This window comes from Perca flavescens, chromosome 1 (assembly GCF_004354835.1).
Source record: "Perca flavescens isolate YP-PL-M2 chromosome 1, PFLA_1.0, whole genome shotgun sequence".
NCBI lineage: Eukaryota > Metazoa > Chordata > Actinopteri > Perciformes > Percidae > Perca > Perca flavescens.
Genome location: NC_041331.1, coordinates 27,809,609 through 27,829,821, shown reverse-complemented (window position 1 = coordinate 27,829,821; position 20,213 = coordinate 27,809,609). Strand labels below are relative to the sequence as shown.

The 20,213-nt window shown below is 37.8% G+C and overlaps 2 protein-coding genes across 4 annotated transcripts in view; one reads left to right on the top strand and one right to left on the bottom strand.

Annotated features, from left to right (window-relative positions):
* myom2b (myomesin 2b) overlaps positions 1 to 8,136 on the bottom strand; it is a 36,623-nt gene extending 28,487 nt beyond the window's left edge. Inside the window, exons 1-5 of the mRNA XM_028588458.1 lie at positions 7,850 to 8,136; positions 5,275 to 5,378; positions 2,788 to 2,845; positions 2,369 to 2,523; positions 2,003 to 2,089 (exon numbers count right to left, since the gene is read on the bottom strand). Of these exons, the coding sequence (XP_028444259.1) occupies positions 2,003 to 2,089; positions 2,369 to 2,523; positions 2,788 to 2,845; positions 5,275 to 5,357 (383 nt within the window). The 5' untranslated portion in view covers positions 5,358 to 5,378; positions 7,850 to 8,136. The remainder of the gene's footprint in view (positions 1 to 2,002; positions 2,090 to 2,368; positions 2,524 to 2,787; positions 2,846 to 5,274; positions 5,379 to 7,849) is intronic.
* A 3,442-nt stretch (positions 8,137 to 11,578) lies between these two features.
* rnaset2 (ribonuclease T2) lies at positions 11,579 to 17,866 on the top strand. Of its 3 annotated transcripts, none has more exons than XM_028586881.1 (10): positions 11,579 to 11,819; positions 12,809 to 12,883; positions 13,115 to 13,169; positions 14,875 to 14,930; positions 15,521 to 15,578; positions 15,928 to 15,992; positions 16,320 to 16,433; positions 16,683 to 16,728; positions 16,890 to 16,964; positions 17,640 to 17,866. In XM_028586881.1, the coding sequence occupies exons 2-10, from the start codon at positions 12,816 to 12,818 to the stop codon at positions 17,832 to 17,834; spliced, it is 732 nt and encodes a 243-aa protein (XP_028442682.1). In that variant the 5' UTR covers positions 11,579 to 11,819; positions 12,809 to 12,815; the 3' UTR covers positions 17,835 to 17,866. The 3 variants fall into 3 exon arrangements, with proteins under 3 accessions (XP_028442682.1, XP_028442689.1, XP_028442698.1); XM_028586888.1 differs by having other exon boundaries at positions 11,614 to 11,655; XM_028586897.1 differs by lacking the exon at positions 11,579 to 11,819 and adding an exon at positions 12,015 to 12,156.
* The last annotated feature ends 2,347 nt before the right edge of the window (positions 17,867 to 20,213 follow it).

Sequence of the window (20,213 nt, the reverse complement as noted above, 5' to 3'; positions counted from 1 at the left end):
TTGTACCATAGTTTGAGAACCAGTTCATTAACTCATATTTTCATAAGATGTTGCTGCTTCTGTTCACTCTACAGCCATATTGCCACATATGTTTGACAATCTTAGCAAGCCCCGAGCAAATTGCAGAAGCTTCTGATCTAAATAATCAAGTTCTGTCCTCAGATGGTGCCAACATAAAAAAACAGCATTTACAGGCTTGTTGGAGAAAAAGACTAAGTGGCACAAGAGGGCTGCTACAGGGGTCAAAGTCATTTTCGGTGTCAATGTCATTGCATGCCATGCATTCACGATATGAAAGCCCAACCTCAACGTCTGAGATCAATCTCTTACTTGTTTCATTCTCTCTTTTATCCTTAAGTCTCTTGATATTTCTGTCCCTCTCTGTATCTCTTTCACTTCCTGATGCTCTTTTCACCAACTTTTCCACAACCTCATATTACACCAGTATCAGCTAACATGGGAATTTCAACCCGTGCAGAATGCGTAGGCTGGTGTGGTCATGAGTTGATGACTGACATTTATTGGCGGAAGTGACTACTGTGAGTTGCAGCCGTGAGCTAAAGGGAGAGCAGCAAATGTATTCTTATTTTGAATCATAATAGCATTCAGTAAATCCTTCAAAAGCACAGTGACACTGGTGCAACTGTGTGTGTGTGTGTGTGTGTGTGTGTGTGTGTGTGTGTGTGTGTGTGTGTGTGTGTGTGTGTGTGTGTGTGTGTGTGTGTGTGGGAGAGAGGGGATGGTAAGTATAGGAATGCCATGGTGGGGGAGGGGATTCTGCATTTTCTCTGTCTGTCATGAACCATCCTCCAATGTCTTCCAGCCTATTTTTAAAACATATTTTTCACTTAAAACCCACAGCATTCAGTGCAAATGGTGATCTATCTAATAGTCATGTGAGTTTTAGACCACTTAGGAGGGTGATGGGGTTAAGGAGTATTTCTTTTTAAAGTATTAATTGCTGTTGGCTGAACGGTGTGTAAGTAACAGACAGAAGGAGCTAAAGGTGACTGGATCCAATGAGAGAGTGATGACTGAAAGAATCCTGGTGGATCACGTAGCACTGAGGTCAGCACTCGGAACAGCTGAGCTTCCTAAGACTGGAGAGAGAGCAGTCAGTCAGCTGACTCTGACGTTTGAATTTGTGTCGTGACCCTGATGGGACTGACAAGAAAGATTTTCTGAAGATGCAATACAAAGTCTTGGGATAGGTGATAAGGTAGTCAGTATCCAAGTAGGCAAGTGTCATGAATAGTTACGTGTAGCAGTGAATCATGTATTACAAACCCAGTAGAAATACAATTTTATCCTCAAAGCCTAACAAACATATAAATGCCAAACCATTGCTTTAAATGTTTAGACACATAAATTGTTTACATCAGCTTGTAGTCTTCTCTTTATTCTTTTATTGGTGCATTGCTGTCTTTAATAGTGCATTATACTGCCACAAATAGTTGGCCCAAATGTGTATCATGTGTTTCCTGTAAGCTGCTGCATGATTAGTAGAAAATAAGATGCAATTAAGGGTTATTCCAGTGTTTTAGTATTGCACTAATATAAAGTTGGGGAACTGGCAAGAAAAAAATAATTGAAGTAAAGAATCTACATTGGTGCAGTAGAGGCTGAGATATCCTGACGTTTAATCCCTATTGTAGGCCAAGCTTCAAAAACGATAGATCCTACGATTTGTATAATGCAATTCAAAAGCATCTTTCATTAGAGCTGTTCTGCCTTATAAACATCCTTATCTTTTAAACTTCAAATCTGCAGTTCATTTGAATTCTGACATTAACAAAGCTCCCTCCAGAGCCACAGAAGTCATTACACAACTGTTTTCACAAGCCGGGTAGTACTTAAACCGTGTCAAGTAAACAGACCCTTTATGAGTATAATTGGTGGAGTACCTCTTTTAATATGAAAACCAGCTTATCAAGTGGTCAAAACATCCACGGGGGACCTTTTCAATTATCTTAAAGTCTGTGTTTTTTAAAAATTATTTCACCTTGGGATCTCCAGAGAATGGATTCCACCTTTAGCTTGAACCAGGTACTGTCCAGAGGACATGGACAGGATTACACCATCTTTATACCTGAAATAGAGAACAATTACTGCTGACCAGCATCAAGACGTGGAATCATAATAGACAACATTTTTAGCAGCAACTTTTCATAATATCACTGCTAATATTGAATCGAAATACTATCATATCTAAAAAAAAAAAAAAAAAAAAAAAAGTGAGATGCTAGGCCAACTTTTTCTCATGAAATAGTGTACAGTTGAGTTAAAAAAATTAATTAATCATTTAGTCAGTTTTAGTATAAGTTTACCATGTTATTAAAAGAAAAACACGTGTTTAGTTCTTACTCACCATTTTACATCCGGTGTGGGGAAGCCCCCAACAGTACAGAAGAGTTTGATTGGAGTGTGTTCAAACACGGTGTGAGATCTGAGTCTGACAAGGAACTGCGGTCCCCTGATCATAGGCTCCTCACGCACATATTTGTCCCCCATCTTTGTCCTTACCTAGACAGGGAAACAAGAATACCAATAGCTTAAGCAATAGAATAATATACTGCTCTTACTCACACACTCTCTATATTGCCTTATTATCCTATTACTATAGTACCATATTATAACAAATAAACATTAAAAACTTTACACCTAAAAATCTTTTAGAACAATGTGGTTCAACTACCATTGTCTCAATATGAGCTACAGATAATTACACACAATTTTCATCCAATGTTTATATGCACATCTGGATAGGGAAAGTTTATAGATTCTTACCACTTCCTGGATGCGAGATTGTGTTTTGTGCTCATATCTTTCCTCCATCGCCTCAGAACTAAAGACAAAACAGGGAGTCAGTTTTGCTAACAATCAGTTTTCCTTGTACACAGGCGGAGAATTTAGTAAATTCTTTAAAAAAAATATGGGATTTTGAACATGTACCTACTGTTGAAAATATTTATGATTTGACATTAGCCTGATATAAGGGTGTAAACCTTCCCAAAATAACATTTACAGTAAGCAGCACTGGTTTCAAAACATACCTTGGTGTGAAAAATGCCTTGTGCTGTTGATGGGATTTGTTGAATCTAAGCCTCTAAAATAGCTTTAGTGCTGCGCGTTCGTCTGTTTTGATACACTATGTGCAACAGGCTGAATGGAGTCTGTAGGCAGTGCTTGACAGGGCTTGTAATCTGATTGCATAGCCATTTTTATAACTATGACAATACTTTAAGTGAAAGAGTTTTAATTTTCTTAAATAAAGGTTATCCATTACAACCAAAGTTCTATGAGCAATGATGGGGTCCTCTAGCAAACTCTGCAGGACAGCTCACCTTTCTCTGCTGAAAAAAAGTGCACCTCCATTTTAAATTATCAGTAAAGTCAATCAGTACTGATCTACCAATCCCACCTGGTACTGTTATTTTTCACAAAATCCCCCCGACAAGCATTAAAGCCAGGTGCCTTTAATCTCTGCCATGAAACCAATATTAGGCCAAAGGGTGCGAACCTGGTTCATGCAAAGAATGCAGGACACCTTCCAAGATCTTTCAATAGTAGGGACAGAGAAATAAAACCTCCCTGACCGAGCCTGACCTTACAGGCTATCAACACACACTCATCTATGACTAAGAGACACCAACTTAATAAATATTTCATAGGAAGGCTTATGTGTTTGACATCAGAGAGCCTTGAGCACCAAAGAGAGAAGCTTTTAAGAGGTTAGCTTAGCAGGGTGCATTACTGAACACTGTTCAACATATGTGTTAAAGACATGGCATCTGAGCTTCAGAGAGTCATTAGCTTTAAATGTGGTAAATAGTATCTGCTTGCACACCATTGGACATTGAAAAATATGATGAGGCCTTCATAATCTCTAGAAATAAATGTTTAACTAATAAATGCATATTTGTAAGCTGAACCTTCTGGACAACAACAACTGTTTTTGTCATAAACCATTGTGGCTGACACAGCTGTTTAAAAGGAACTAACTCCATAACCCTAACATCCTCCATTTGTTGCTGCTTTACACAATCTCTTTGTGCATGGCCAAATCCTACATTCAGCACTCAGACTATGCCACTGAAGGCCCAACAGACGAGAGGCTGCCCAGACCTGGCAACAGGCCTGTTATCTGAGAGAACAAAAAAAAAATCCTCTCTTGTGGTTGTGTAAATGTGCCTGGAATTGTTGTCTAGTCTGTAGAATAATCAATCATTTGAACATACAATAGTTAACTTATATTTCATCAGGCAATCAGTGTTTAGAGCATGTTACAAACACAAGCTTCATACTTACTTGAGTTTGAAATAAAAGATGAGAGAATCGGTTAGGAAAATAAGCTCTAAACGAGCACTGCTGCTACATTAGTAAAGATAATTCAACACTTGTCAATGAACACTTTGTTAAATGAGGTCAAACAAAGGTCAGACTTGTGTGCTGGTTAGCTGCTTATTAGCAAAAAGAATTTTAAAAAAGAAGCAAGAAGAAGTGATCAGCAGCAAGAAGAAGATTTTTAAAGTGGTAAGTATAGACATGAAACACAGCACACAAAAACAAAAATGTACATAAACACTCTACATAGTTACCAATCACAGCAGCGCAAAATATGAAAATCTGTTAGCAAAATATTTTTGCGCCCATCAGCTAGTTTGTTAGAGTGACAACTGGGGATTTCTGGACTATTTTTCTACATAATACAGCTTTCCAGAGAGGCCAATATTAAAATTAGTAAAGCCAATCCAATTTAAGTTATACTTGAAATCTAACCACAAACACACTCTGTGGGAAAAGGCATCAGTTTCAGAGTTTGGCTGTTGAAGGTTTTGACAGCCTCTTTTAAGCATGAGAAAAATACTCAAATTCAGAGCAGTTTTCTCAACCTGCTCACTGTATGCTTCCAATACAGGACCTTCATCAAAACTGTGCAGTTCACTGACTCGCAATTCTGTGCATTGCAAATTAGGTTTCAGTGTTTTAACTGAGCACAGTGGGGCATTTTTGACTGCTGTCAAAATCAGAAAGCAGTAAGTTACCAAGGACTGAGGTTGGATTTGGCTTAATACAGCCAATATCGATCTATTAAATTGATCAGCTATCATATTGATTTCGAGGATGAGCTTGTTAGTTTGGCATTGATGTTAGTTTAATGTTAACCAGGTCAGCCTTACTATTTTCACCTAGTCAAAGCTTACTACTGTTAAAATACTACTGTTTAAGGGCTTAATGTTTCAGTTATAATTTGTATTAGAGTGTAACATGTACCTGCTGTATTCTTTAACCACATATTTGCTCTGTTTGTGGTGGTATTCGTGGTTGTAACTCCCACGTTTCGTCCACACTGACATGATGACACTGTAGATACTGACCTGTTGGACCAGCAACACACAGACTGACATGGTAACAAAGTACAGTAGATCCTCACTTACAAGTCAGACCAGCAACACAGTGACACCAACATACACAAACACAAGGGCTACCAACCCTAAAGGACCGTCAAAGTGACTTCATGAAGTAGATGCAGTCTAATGAAGACAAATGTAAGGAAGGAAAGAGATAGTTAATCATTAGGAGGACCGTTTTGAGCTTTTCAGAAACATAGTCCTGTCTTTCTCTCTAATAACGACTTGGTGCTTTGCAACAACCTCTAGTAATATTAGCAGACAATATATTTTGTTTACTGCCTCATCCACTGCTAAAAAAAAAGCCCTCCTGGAATTTGGACACATGGCTTTGGCAACACTGTCACACACAGCTTCAGGAATGACAAGGTGACACTTTATTAATTTAAAGACGCCAGTAACACGGACACACATGTACACATACATAAACAAAAGGAATGGATGTAGATTATTGTTGGACCAGTAACTGACAGTACAGCTGCACCAAAGACGGTCCATCAACTTGACAGCTCCAAATACAACACAAGCAGTTGTATATTACAGTTTTATATACAGTGGTGGACTGTGAATACCGTTATTTTTTACTTTAAAGACAAGTAATTGAAACAATACTAAATTAAACATGAAAGGATAGCATAACATGGTATGGATACAACACTGAGAAAAAAAAAAGAAAGACAGAAAGAAAGAACTGCCACACACGTATCACTGACAGTTAAGTTGCTGTGTTTGACATTTACAGTACACACACCAAAGCAAGAGCATAACTTTGTCTTACATCATGCAGTCATAGCAGCGTTGGAACATAATTGCCTTACATCACCTCAGACACCAGAAATAAGTTCAGATGAAACATGAAGCAACTCTCACTGCCCAACCTCACCCTGAAAGCCACTGAGATGCTCCACTGGCAAAGACATTCCTGTTTCCACATCTCTGATACACTCGCCCCAGCATGTGTAACTTACTTCTAATGCCCGAAAACTGCCAATAAAGTAGCCAGTCAATCGGATAGATGACATCATAATGCCCTAACCACTGACATCTAACCTCTGACCCTTAAGTCAGCAATAACAGTTAAAGCAATAGTATGTAACTATTTTACCTTAAAATGACAGCTTCAAAATCATTTCATGATTCACTGACTTGTAATGGGGAGAATGGTGCCTCTACCATTCCTACTCTGCGCCCCAATCGGCTGTTCTCGCAAGCGGGTACGCTGCAAGAAGCCGGCCTTCTTGCTGTTGGACTAGTGAGTAATATTAGCCGGCTTGCTATTTCTTGTGTTGTTGCACTTGCTGGATGTTTGGCTGTGTTAGCAAAGTTGTAGATTGGCAAGTTTTTATTCATGAGTATTGTAACCATAACAAATGCATGTGTATGGCTGTCCATATTTACAACAGTGGTGTATAAGGGAATCGCACACTGAAGCTGTAGTGGCGCCATATCTTAAAAAGTACCAATACTACTTATCACTTGAATCATGTGGTTGTGCAGTAAAAAAGCCCCTAAATTATAAATTTGTTACAGAAAATGTTCTGTGGTTTCACACACTTCACCCTACTTGAGGATCAGTAAACCAGCCTGTCCAACAGTGTCACAGAGCTGTACCACTAAAATCACTGAAGTCCCTATTGTTCCTTGTCAGAAAGTTATTTATTATTTAGATTATTTATATAGCACCTTCTAAAGCAGATCAAAAATCAAAGCCACAGACATAGGAAGACACTCTGCTCCCAAAGAATATCAGCATTAAATTATTATTATTATTGGTGGTTATTATTCTATTCCCATCAGTTCTACAATCCAGTTCCAGTGGCTGTCCTCTGCCTCTGTCAGTCCGGCTAATACTGCAACAGCACAAATGCCTGCCAAACCCGAAACCCGAGCCTCTTACCGTCTGTGACAGTAAACCTCTAAAATTCTAAATCATAACCATAAAACCTCTGAAATTCTGCAGCTTAATAATTATCAGTTGCTCATTTGTATTTATAAGTTCCTGAATTAGAATTAGATCAAATAAAGTCAACACTTTAAGTCCCAAAACTACACACCAGCAATCTATGCACTGAAGCAACAGTCCCAGGTGTCCCCACCAAATGTAACTGTCCAGTTGGAGTCCATTTTAAACAATTAAGAGTCTAAGTATGATAAATACACAGACCCTGCTAACATTGGTTAACTCATTTATTCAAATTGAATTTCAGCACATTCTTCATAATTTATATATCCTATCATTCATCAGATATTACAAGTATTATCAGCTCTGGTTAGGGGCCATGCACCATCTCTTAGTCATGCATGCCATAATCTGCTCTCTATTCCTCCACCCCACTGGTACTACCTGCCACACTTGAGTTTGAAACAAAAGCAGATAAAAAAGCTGAGGATACATAGGTGATGGAAACCGAAAGAGAATTAAATTATAGTTTTCTTACCCCTTGAGATTTCCTTTGCAGCGACTTCGGTTCTCAGCCTGAATCCACAAGGGAGTCAGCCTAAACCAAGTACCAGGCCAACGAAACCACCACCCGTCTCCAACCGACCCCCACCTGCCTCTCCCTGAGGCCTTATAAGGAAAGAGAGCTGCCTATATATAACCAGTATCCTTCAAGTCTCAGTACCATTAGAACCAGTAAAGTATTTGATTAACAGAGTTTGCCCATTACAGTTTTTTATCAGTTTGCCCAATTGCTGGTTTCGGGAATGTTAGGTCAACAACTGATGTTAAACAACTGGTTATTCAGGTATACCAGCTGATCTAGAGAAGGCAAGGAATCTGTTATCGGAGACAGCACCACACATTTTCAAGCAACACTTTTAGCTCTACAGAAAAGGCAGCAAGATGGTGAGCTTAATCAAGAACGTTGCAACAAGGCTGGTCACTTTATTTTCTTCCATAGTACAATGGCATAGTTATTGAATAATAAAACATACTTAAGACGGCATTTCAACGCTTGTAGAACATGCACCTTCAAACTCTGAAAATCAATTTTAAATTCTGTGTTGCAATTTATATCTAAAGTATACAGCTGTTTCACATATACATTTAAATTGTTCTAGCTTTACTTTAAACAGTACTTAAGTCCCTCTCGGGATCTTTCTCCATCTGCACTTAGAAACGTCTTGAGACACTGTGTCGCATGTCGCTGAACTTTTACCAGGGCCTATTTATAAAACTAGCTACAGTTACAGCTAGACTATTCCTGACACAGTGGAGGAACTGGGAAACACATTTCACATCTGAGGCGAAATCATATTATGGTACACTGAGTTACATTTGAGAAAAGGAAAGAGAGAGAGTGGCAGGATGGCGTCTTGGGAGTGAGTGAGTGAGTGAGTGAGTGAGTGAGTGAGTGATCTAGTTTTTTTATATTAAAAAATGTTATGTAATAATAATAATAATAATAATAATAAATAAAAATAGAATAAAATTCATAATAATACAATAAGAAGAGTTGAGCGTAGCTTGGGTTTTGAACTTACAAGGTCCCATCCCCATTACCTTCATAATAATGTCATGTATGCTGAATATATTATTAATTTATAATACATTATAAATACAAACCATATTAAAAGAATTTTGTTAAGTGGTTAAACTGTGAGAGGTATCAGGAGTCAATACAATCCTGCATTGAAAACAGACAAATGAGACATATGACTTGTTAATTTATTAATGGTTTATTATGCCTTAACATTTTTTTGAAAGTCTTACATCAACAAAGGTTAAAAAAAACTTCAGACATTCCATGTTAGATTCATTGTAATTATGTGCACTAATCTTTGTTAACTCTTTTTGTCCTGGGGTCGAAAAGAGCCCCCTGTTGGACATGTGGTAGTACACTCTGTAACCAAAGCCCAGTTATAATTTTAGTACATTATGTTGTTGGCTGACAGTGAGGTGTTGGTAAGCCAGTGATCCAGGGTAATAAGGTGGTGGTCAATTTTCAGCAATTTGAACGAAGAAGAAATAGCATTGAATATATATATATATATATATATATATATATATATATATATATATATATATATATATATATATATATATATATATATATATATATATATATACACTACCGGTCAAAAGTTTGGGGTCACTTAGAAATTTCCATTCCACTCCATTCCAGACACAATACCTGCTGAGATCAGTTGTATTGTTTTTTTTAACCAGGGCAGCAGTTTTCAGATTACATTATGTGCTTACATAATTGCAAAAGGGTTCTTGACTGTTGTAGAAAGAAGTGGCTGAAGAAACACTTGAAATTCATGCTTTTTGGTCTAAACGTCATACCCAAATTAAAAGTAGTACAGCTCCCATATACTTTGACACTCAGGGGTGTGCCTGATATCATTGGAAAGGAAACATTCTCAAGTTTGTGTTACAAGTGTCAGGGTGATTCTAGGCCTTACTGACACAGAGTTACAGAGGTTAGAATGGAGATTTTTTATTTCTGTCCAAGTTATAAATCTGTAAAATTATTAAAATACACTGCTGTAAACACATCTGACAGGTGACAGACAACACAGCATTAGCCACGTCTCAGCTTACTACAGAAAAAAATTCAGAAGCTAAAAGACTCAAAAATGGATTTTATATGAATTCTTTTCTACAAATATGTCTGTGCGTTTTTTTATTTCTATTTGAAAAGTGCAAATAAAAAAGCCAAAAAACTACAAAATACAACACTTCTCAAATACACAAACAAACCCACATCAATCACCTATCCAATGATATCAGGCACACCCCTGAGTGTCAAAGTATATGTGAGCTGTACCACTTTTAATTTGGGTATGACGTTTAGACCAAAAAGCATGAATTTCAAGTGTTTCTTCAGCCACTTCTTCCTACAACAGTCGAGAACCCTTTTGCAATTATGTAAGCAAATAATGTAATCTGAAAACTGCTGCCCTGGTTAAAAAAAACAATACAACTGATCTCAGCAGGTATTGTGTCTGGAATGGAGTGGAATGGAAATTTCTAAGTGACCCCAAACTTTTGACCGGTAGTGTATATATATATATATATATATATATATATATATATATATATATATATATATATATATATACAGTTTTGTTGTATGATCATTTGCTTCTTCCAGTAGAATATTATGACATTTTTAGTATTCCAGGCAACACCTTGTGACATTGCAGTCCCTGGAGATATAGCAAGATGAATTATTCTCTCATTTTAGTCTCCTGGCATGCTTAATTTTACACAGTGGCTTATAATGAGTCATTTAAAAAGGAACCCCTGGGCATTTCATACATTTAATAAGTCAGGCCTGTCCGATTAACTTTAAATTATGAATCGTTAGTGCAGAGCACTTTGCACAGGGAAATGTCTGACTGAATATTCATTTGAAAAAAAGAATGTGGTAGGCATGCAGCAATAGACACACATTTAGCTGACTGTCTCTCTATTTAGACCATTTAGAAAACACCCATTTCTGAAACTCATCAAGCATTATTTTGATCTTGGATTTACATTGACCAGGATTTCAAGCATTTTGATCGAAAATTATATCAACTGCACCTTTCCATTAACTACATAGTGTGTTCATATAGGCTTTTTAAACCTCTATTTAAGTCGCATGACTTCTGTTAGGCTTAGAGAAAACTACAGTAGCTGTTAAGACATTAATGCACAGAAAGGAGATTATATAGTAAATCCCCCAGTATGTTGTGAACGTAGCTAGTCCAACAGTTCATGTCCCTTCTATTTTATAACACCCAGCAAATACATATACTAATAACTGCAAATCATTTATTTTGAGTAGTTTGGTTATTGAATACCCCATTAATTTAACTGACTACAGATTAATTAAGTAATTTTTGGTGAACGCATTGCTAAACTGCCATTCTCTATTGACACACTTTTATAGACACAGTTTGAGCTTCCAAATTTAGCCAATGCTGTGATTAAAACTATACATGGTACACTGAAGTACAAGTTGTCTCGATAGGGACGATTGAACAGTGTTACGCCAGCAAACCTAGTTTCAAAACATAATTACAAGGCTTTGGACAAGAAGCAGCCGGTGTGTTCCGGACAATAAATCAAGCCACCCATCCTACCACGTGATGACGTATACGGCGCTCACGGTTGGCTGAGCCAGAGAATGTCTAATAAAGGGAGAACTTCCACTCTCGGGAAAATTCCGGGTTGGTACAATGGGGCTAATAGGGAGTGAGATAGGGAGTGAACAGGCTCTCCATAGACAGGCTCTGGCTGTGCAGACAGGTAGGGAATCTGCTGCGGGACGTAAACATATACTGTCTATGAGTGTTCCCTTGTACTCTGTCCTGTGTGATCTACCTACCTAGCTGGTTAGGTTTTCTACATGATAAACTGCACGGCGCTTGAGTAACCACCACAAATCTTCGTTGCAACATATCCGCCACAAGGTGAGACATTTAATAAACGGCTCAGCCTGTTCGGTTAAATTGAAGTTTAGTTTCACGCTGTGTCCGTTTTGCTCTCACTGTAACGTTAACTTATTGGGTAATGGTCCAACTTACGATATTATTTCGAGTTTAAGATCAGCTTAGCTAACGTGTTTACACATTTAGGTACGTAACGTTACTGTAACTTAATTTGTTGTGCCTGACCATTGACTAAGTTGGCCGTCGCCATCCATATAAATACGGTCGCCATCTGTTCGTTAACTAGCTAAAGTTGCAGTTGTATTTCAATCCGAGTGTGTTAACACCATTTGTTCCTACGGTTGCTGCTGTGTTTCTAGTAAGTAGGCTACATGAATACGTGTTTGCCATTGTTGCTGACTTTGTTGCTTGTAGCAGAGCACGTTTCGCAGACGTGTTTTTGGTGTTTTGCAACAAACTGGACAATTTCATGTGCGAACTTCAGCCTGAGCTGTGACACAGAACTGCACATTTTAGCACCGTTGACAGACCCTTTGATAATCGCTGTTATCAGATTCAGAATTAGATCATTTCTTATATCACTAAATAGCCTAGATCAATTGTCGCCTCCATGATTGATGTGATTAGGGTAGCCTGTTTTTTTTTTGCTAAACTGGCGCCGTAATATGTGTGCATAAGGTTTCAAATGCATTTTGTTATTGGTTGTGTATTTGAGGTAGAGGTTGCTGAGTTAAAGGTCTTTGATAATTGCCTAATTACACTCCCCCCAGTTAAAGGCACTTCCTGTTATTCTTCTTCTGTCTACCACTGTGTGCATGAACCTGTTTTTCTTGCTCAGGGAACCAGCCTAACATCTACAATTTGTGTAATACATGGAACATTGGTCTGATTCTATACTCTGGGCGTTGTTTAACTGTTGTTGTTATGTGGATGTTGCAGGACCCTGATGTCCAATACTGAGTTCTGCATAAAAGCAGCTGTTAATTGACAAATCTATTATCTTCTTTAAGGTCAGACATGAGGCTCTGCTTCCTTATTCTGCTCTGCCTGGCAGCAGCCCTGTCATCCTTTGTGATTTCACCTCCGTAAGTACAGACAAATAATATACTTAATAATAAAAATAATGTACGTATAGAGGGATATGGTGGTAGATGGTCTAATGAACTGCTATTTCCTGCCTCTCCATTTGTATGTCTGTTAAATTACCAAAATAAATATGAAATGATCTCTCAATAGATAATGTTGTGTCCTCATGTATAAATAATAAACAAACTGGACTCCACTAAAAAATGAATGTATGTGTGCATGTTTTTCAGACACATGTGGACCAAACTGATCCTGACCCACCACTGGCCCAGCACCTTCTGTAGTGTGAGTTTCTTCCTGCCTTTATTTATTTAGTCTTTGACATTTGAACCTTTTTAAAGATGCAATAGGGCTGCTTCACAGAACAATTTGACATATAGTAGGAAAGCACAGATGTAAATAATAAAATTGATGATTGCCATTTAGCTGCTTGAATAGCACGGAGCCATCATTAATGTTATTCACACCAATGCTTTTCCTATGAAGACAAGTCAAAATATCCGCTATGAAAAAGGACTTTGATTCATTGGACCAGAGCCAGATTTGTTATTAGTTATTCTTTCATTCGTAGGATGAAACAGGGCTGTTGCTTACTTAAGTCCCTAAATCAATAGTTCAGTATTCAACCGGATTAATATTAGATGTCTAGATATGTTTGAGAAAGAAGGTTTTCAGTTCATCATGATAGGCATCTACACTATCAGCAACCTGTGGTTGAGTAGTCAGTCACAGTCATCTCGTTGTTTAATACACTTTAGTGTATTTTCATGTGCAGCATTCTTAGTCCAGCAATATCTTTAGCCAAAGTATTATGTCTGTGTCTTGATAGATCCACTTCTGCACCAGCCAAGATGAATATAACCCTGTTGTAACCATGTTGTGACAAATTGAAGGTAGTATAGATGGATAGTATTCGTCCAACAGTTATGATAAATTGATTAATAACATGGTATCTGATCTTAAGACAATGTTGCCCTCTTATGTTGCCCCAGAATGTTATATATATATATATATATATATATATATATATATATACTGTATCACTGAGTCAACATTAAATCCTTAAATGTCATGTGATGTCTGAATCACGAGACTGACTGCGTGTCAACAATTTGGCCTGATTAGGCAAGATTCTGTTCAACACAGAAGATGTGGTTTTAAACTTTCAATAAGTCACAATATTTAGCTTTGACAGCACTTTTCTTGCGTTTTATGCTTTTTTTGAGAACCTCTCTGATAGTTCAAACCTTTCAGTGGCATGTGGTTTTGTATTACATGCCTGGCTGTGTGTCAAAAGCAAAGGTTTGGCAACGTTGTGGTCTTGGTACGACAAGTTTCTGTTTGGGGTTGAAAATGTTTTGCCATTGATTAGCTCTGGGTCTCATTTTGCCTAATGATTGACAAACTAACCTTCTCAGAAGATAGAAATTTCTATCAAGTCAATTTTGGGAAGAATAAAAAAAAATTTAAAAATACTCATCTGAAGCGAGATACATGTAGATCCTTAACTGCAAAGCCACAGAGTTGCTGCAGTTCCCCTTTCCACTTGACGGTGTGACATTCCTTAGTGGGAAACAGAAGTACTTTTTTACTTTAGGTGGTTGGCAATGCAATAGTCAAGCCATATTCTATATTTAAAGTGTGTATATTTTCATCAGTCACTCAAGTCTTTTATGAAGTGCAAACAGTAAACCATTGCTAGTGGTGCTTTCATTCACCACCCACAATTCATGGGCTCATCTAAGAATATCAAAATTGATCAGTATCAGTAATAAAATAATCACTAGTTGCAACCCTTGTAGCTACTAAATTCACTTTGTTTTTAAATCAACTTTTCTTTGTCTTTGCACCCTCATTGAGGTTTTGACAGATTTGTGTTCTTCAGCTCAATGAGGCACTGCCAGCTGAGCAGTGAATGTTTATTACTAATAACAGAATTAAGTGTTTGGTGTCCAGATGGAATAATGATACTAATTTTCATACATTTCAGATGGAACACCCAGCATGTCATCCCAACATTAGCTACTGGACACTACATGGACTCTGGTGTGTGTGTGTGTGTGTGTGTGTGTGTGTGTGTGTGTGTGTGTGTGTGTGTGTGTGTGTGTGTGTGTGTGTGTGTGTGTGTGTGTGTGTGTGTGTGTGTGTGTGTGTGTGTGTGTGTGTGTGTGTGTGTGTGTGTGTGTGTGTGTGTGTGTATAATGTCTTGTCTGAAAATGTTTGTTATTACAATATATTATATATACAGTATAGGAATAAAATCCAGCTCAGAACTTATTACAGGGACGTAGCACATTTTTGTCACTAATGTATTTAGGAAAGTTGCTTTCTATTTTGCAAAGGCGCCGTTGCTGCATCCGGGGCTTAGCGCCGCCTGTGGTTGGTTTTGATTGGTTTAAAGTAATACAAACAAGCCAGAGCGTTTTATTTCCCCTTTCCCAGAATATATAAGTGGTAAGATAGGTCTGGCAATGCAAGACTACTTGGGGAAAGAATTGCCAACGCATGGCAAAACGGCTCTTTTGAAAAAGCCATCGTTAGTTTGTTGTAATACCAGTTTTTGCTGCCTGTTTTTTTCTCTCTATCTCTGCAAATGAGTAACACAGGGCAATCTTGTGAATCTTACTGTTTTCCAGGCCAGATAAAGGGATTGACTGCAATTCATCGTGGCATTTCAACTCTTCTCAAATAGAGGTACAACACTGTTAAGACTGAGTGTGTCTTAACAACTGGGTGTAAAATTCTTGTAAAGTAATTTATATTATTTCTGTAAATCAGTAGTCACTTTAATGTATCAAGAAGAACAAACAGACAATGGTTACACTGATGACAATTGGCAGGACTAAGAAAAAACGGGAGAATACTTGGTTCTTCATAAGGCTAGATGAAAAGCTCTTTTAATCTAAAGCACACAAAACCGAGGCAGACAGTGAAATTTGACATCACAGAATTTGGGAAGGGGAATTTATTTATTATTTTCTCCTCCTTTTCATTAGCTTGTATACAGTAGATAAAACATCTGTTTTGGGGTTTGTGTTTTCAGGACCTGCTTCCAGACATGAAGACAAGTTGGCCTGACTTGCTTAACCCCTTGTCTGCTTCTTTCTGGTATTGTATCAATCAATCTATGAAACTTTTTTTTTTGTTTAGTATGTTCTAGAATCCTGTTGATGGCTATAAGCATTGACTTCTACGTTTTTTCTGTGACGGCAATATACAGCCATTTCTGTCTTCCTGATACTCTACTGCACAATGTTATGGTATAGTATATGTAGCCTCACACTACATAGCTGGAAATACCATAGAATGCAGTGTCATGCATTTATCAATTTGCATGCATAGATTACAGTTGGTGACAAGCACACTGTGCTCAGATATGTAAAGTTAACCAGCCCTGACTACAGGATCTGTTTGTGTGTCTGCCTGTCTCAACAGGAAGTATGAGTGGCACAAACATGGTACATGTGCAGCCAAAGCACCTTCTCTGAATAGTCAACATAAATACTTCAGCAAGGCACTGGAACTATACCATAAAGTGGATTTGGACAGGTACAGTACACACACACACACACACACACACACACACACACACACACACACACACACACACACACACACACACTTTCCTCAGAAACAATGTCTCATTTTCTAGTTCTTAGTTGTGTCTTGATGTTCCTGCATATGTTTGCTGTCCACAGTGTATTTCAGAATGTGACTGTTGTATAATTATTTTAATTCACTCTGGATGAAAGCCTAAACAGCTCAAAGTTTTAAATATACATGTTTCTGTTATTGTAGCATCCTGAAGAAGTTTGACATCACCCCTTCAGAAAAATACTACAAGGTAGGTCTATTTATATTTTAGCATCAAATTATGGTATATTCAAATCTCAAATATCAGTGTTATGTTAGGAATAAAGCATGAAAGTAACTCTGTAATAATAATGTCTGTATTAATACTATTGTTTTTCACTTTTGATTTTCTCTAATCCCTAATGTGTGTAGCTTTCACAAATTGAAGGAGTCATAGAGAACTTCTACAGCATCAAACCTAAGATCCAATGTGTCCAACCATCAAAGGTATAGTTTCATTTAAATAATGAAATCATGACTTGCTGTTTGTGTTTTGCATTGTCCTACTTTTCAGCAATGTTCAGGTGCATTTTTGTTTCAGGTTTGGTTGTATTTAAGCTATGTTTTAAAGGTCCAATGGCATGAAAATTTCACTTTATGAGGTTTTTTTAACATTAATGTGAGTTCCCCTAGCCTGCCTATGGTCCCCCCAGTGGCTAGAAATGGTGATAGGTGTAAAACAAGCCTTGGGTATCCTGTTCCACCTTTGAGAAAATGAAAGCTCAGATGGGCCAATCTGGAATCTTGCTCCTTATGAGGTCATCTCTGCTTTGCCCGCCCAGAGAATTTGGCCCATCCATGAGAAAGAGAGAGAGACATCATGGCTTTCAAACAAGCGAAGTGGCAGTTGGTCAAGGCCACACCCCGACCCTCCACCTCTCTCCTCCTCAATAGCATTTAAAGCTACAGACACAGAAATGGCACATACTAGGGAAAGCTCATTGTGGGACTGGCTCTAGTGGCTGTAATTCTGCACCAAGGCTGAATTTCGGGAAAGAGGCTTCAGATACAGTATTAGGGGACCACTAAGGCCTAAAAGCATCCAAAAAGCAGCATGTCATAGGACCTTTAAATATTGGCTGACATTCTCTTCATTAAATTGTGTCTTTTTGTGTTTCACAGAATGCTGATTTCCAGATTTTGGGGCAAATTGAGATCTGTTTCAACCCCGACTTCACCCTCCTGGACTGTGAGAAACAGTTTACAATGGAGACAACATCTAAGGGAGACTGGCACAATCCCGTTGCGGTTGACAAGGCATCTGGGTTCAGTGTGTGTGACCATGATGTGCCAGTTTACTACCCACCTCTTCCATAAAACACATACATGTGCAAACTGAAACGCAGCAGCACACTACGACCCTACTTATACACACACACAAAGAAAACATACAAACAAATCAACTGTACTGTGATTTAACATGTGCGCACATACTGACTAACTATAATTCTATTTTTCTCAGGCTTCACAATGAACATCATAACTGTAATGATAATGTATGTCAAAAATACCCTTACACAATCTGTGCAGTCTGAAAACATTTTTTAACTGTATTGAAATTCTGGCTGTGACAGGTACTTGAAAAAGATCTCCTGTGCAAGGTTATTTTTATATCCTACAAAAACCAGGACACACACTCAATCACTACTTAGTGCTTTAATGGAATTATGTCCCTTCCTGACCCTCGCTATTAGATGAATCCGATATAGAGCACAGCATGTTTCTTTTTTTCTTCAGCTCAGGTCAGGCAAGGCAGGCGGGCTGGCAGATGGACACTTTGTACATTGTTGGCAAATGAGTGGAGCCTTACGTCAGATTTGCAGGTGACTCTTAATGTTATTGGTTGTGTAGATGTCAAAACATATATTGTGACAGCTGGCCATATTTTATACCACATTTACGTGCCACCTATTAAGTGCCATCTCTTTTTTTGCGGGGTGATCATATTTTTTGTTATTAAATAAATGCTTCTTCAACATTATAATTAATTATATCTATTAATCACAGTATACTATATACTATATATAATATGCATATTTTTTGGATAAGGGTCATTATTACATAACACTGCTGCTTTTCAACAACATCCACAGCTTTCAGGTATTATACACTAGTGGTAGTTATCATTAGCTACCTTCTCATTTTTGCCAAGTACATAGGCCACTATTCAATGTTGTGCTGTAGGCCTAGTTAGGTCTGTCTATGTTGCTGAAACTGGATGGCTGGTCACTTTTGGGAGTTAAAAACTAGGGTTGGGTTCCGAACTCTGTACTTTTTTTAGGTACCGACCGAATTACAGTATGTCGGTACTACCGAGGACCGATTCACGCTAAATCAAACTGTACCAAATTCCGGTACCTCAGAGCGCATTAGCGCAAGCTTATCTGTCCTCTCTGCATATTGACAGAGAGCGGATCTCCAACACACACACGCGCAGGTGCGGACGGAGTAAACTCGAGCAAACTACGACGGCTCTGCAGTTTTGTTGAATGCCGATAAAGTGGTTTCAAGTATGGTTACAGTTTTTCAAAACTTCACGTAGACAGCGTTTGCTGCGATATGATATTAATGGCGAGACGAAAGCAGTCGCTGTGCTGTTAATGTTACACTTCCTCTGAGACAAGCAGGCACAACAGTGGTTTCTATGCCCTGGTGACTGACTGACAGGCTGAGGTTGTAAGGCAAGGCAACTTTATTTCTACAGCACCTTTCAGCAACAAGGCAATTCAAAGTGCTCTACATGAAACCTTAAAGAGCAGCTAAAAACGGTCAAGATGAAAATAAAACGAAAAAAGAATAATATACAAATATAAGAATAAAAGTTACAGTGAGTAAGAAATCAATAATTATTCAATTTAATAGGTTGTAGGAGGAGAGTGGGAGGGTTTTAGTGTAGTGTAAAATATTCTAAATAAATAATGTTCTAAGTAAATAGGATAAATAGGTTTGGAATTATTTTTACAACTGAAATTAAAAAAATGTAATTACAGAGCGAAAGTACCGTTGGGTACCGGAACCAAATTTCAGGTACCACTATCGGTGTGAACGGTACCCAACCCTATTAAAAACCAATATATAACCAATGTATAGACTATAAAGTAAATATAGTATTTGGTGTATAGAGTAAATGCTTGAGAGTCTTCTACATTGTTCTTTTTTTAGTAGATATGAGTCCAAAAACCCAAGTACTTTGCCATGGAAACCTCACCACCCACAATTAACACACAAGTCAAGTCACGCAAGGTCATTACGCACAATTTTTGCCACAAATGTTTATGTCTGTACAGATAAATTTCTTGTTTCTCAAGGATGTAGCAAATGTTTTGGCAAATGCTGTTTAATCCCCAACTGATTTGTAAAATGACTTGTTTCTATTGATGCTGTTTGGCTATGGCTGTTTTTGTGCATAGACAAATCAATGTAGTGTAAGCTGAAAGGTAAAATAATTGTAATTGCAGCTACAGTGGACAAATGCTGTGCTGTGAAATTACTGAAAAAAAGTGCTGATTTTTTTTTTATGTCAATAAAACATTTAAAAGCTAGTCAATTTGCCTTTTAGTCATCAGTGAGTTATTATGAAAATGTTGATTAAAGTGCATCTATTTGCATTATTAATTTGTGTTATTGAAAGTAAATTTTACCTATAAATAGAGCTTAGTGAATTAATATAGAAGGGCCACCTTCCTGTACATGGTG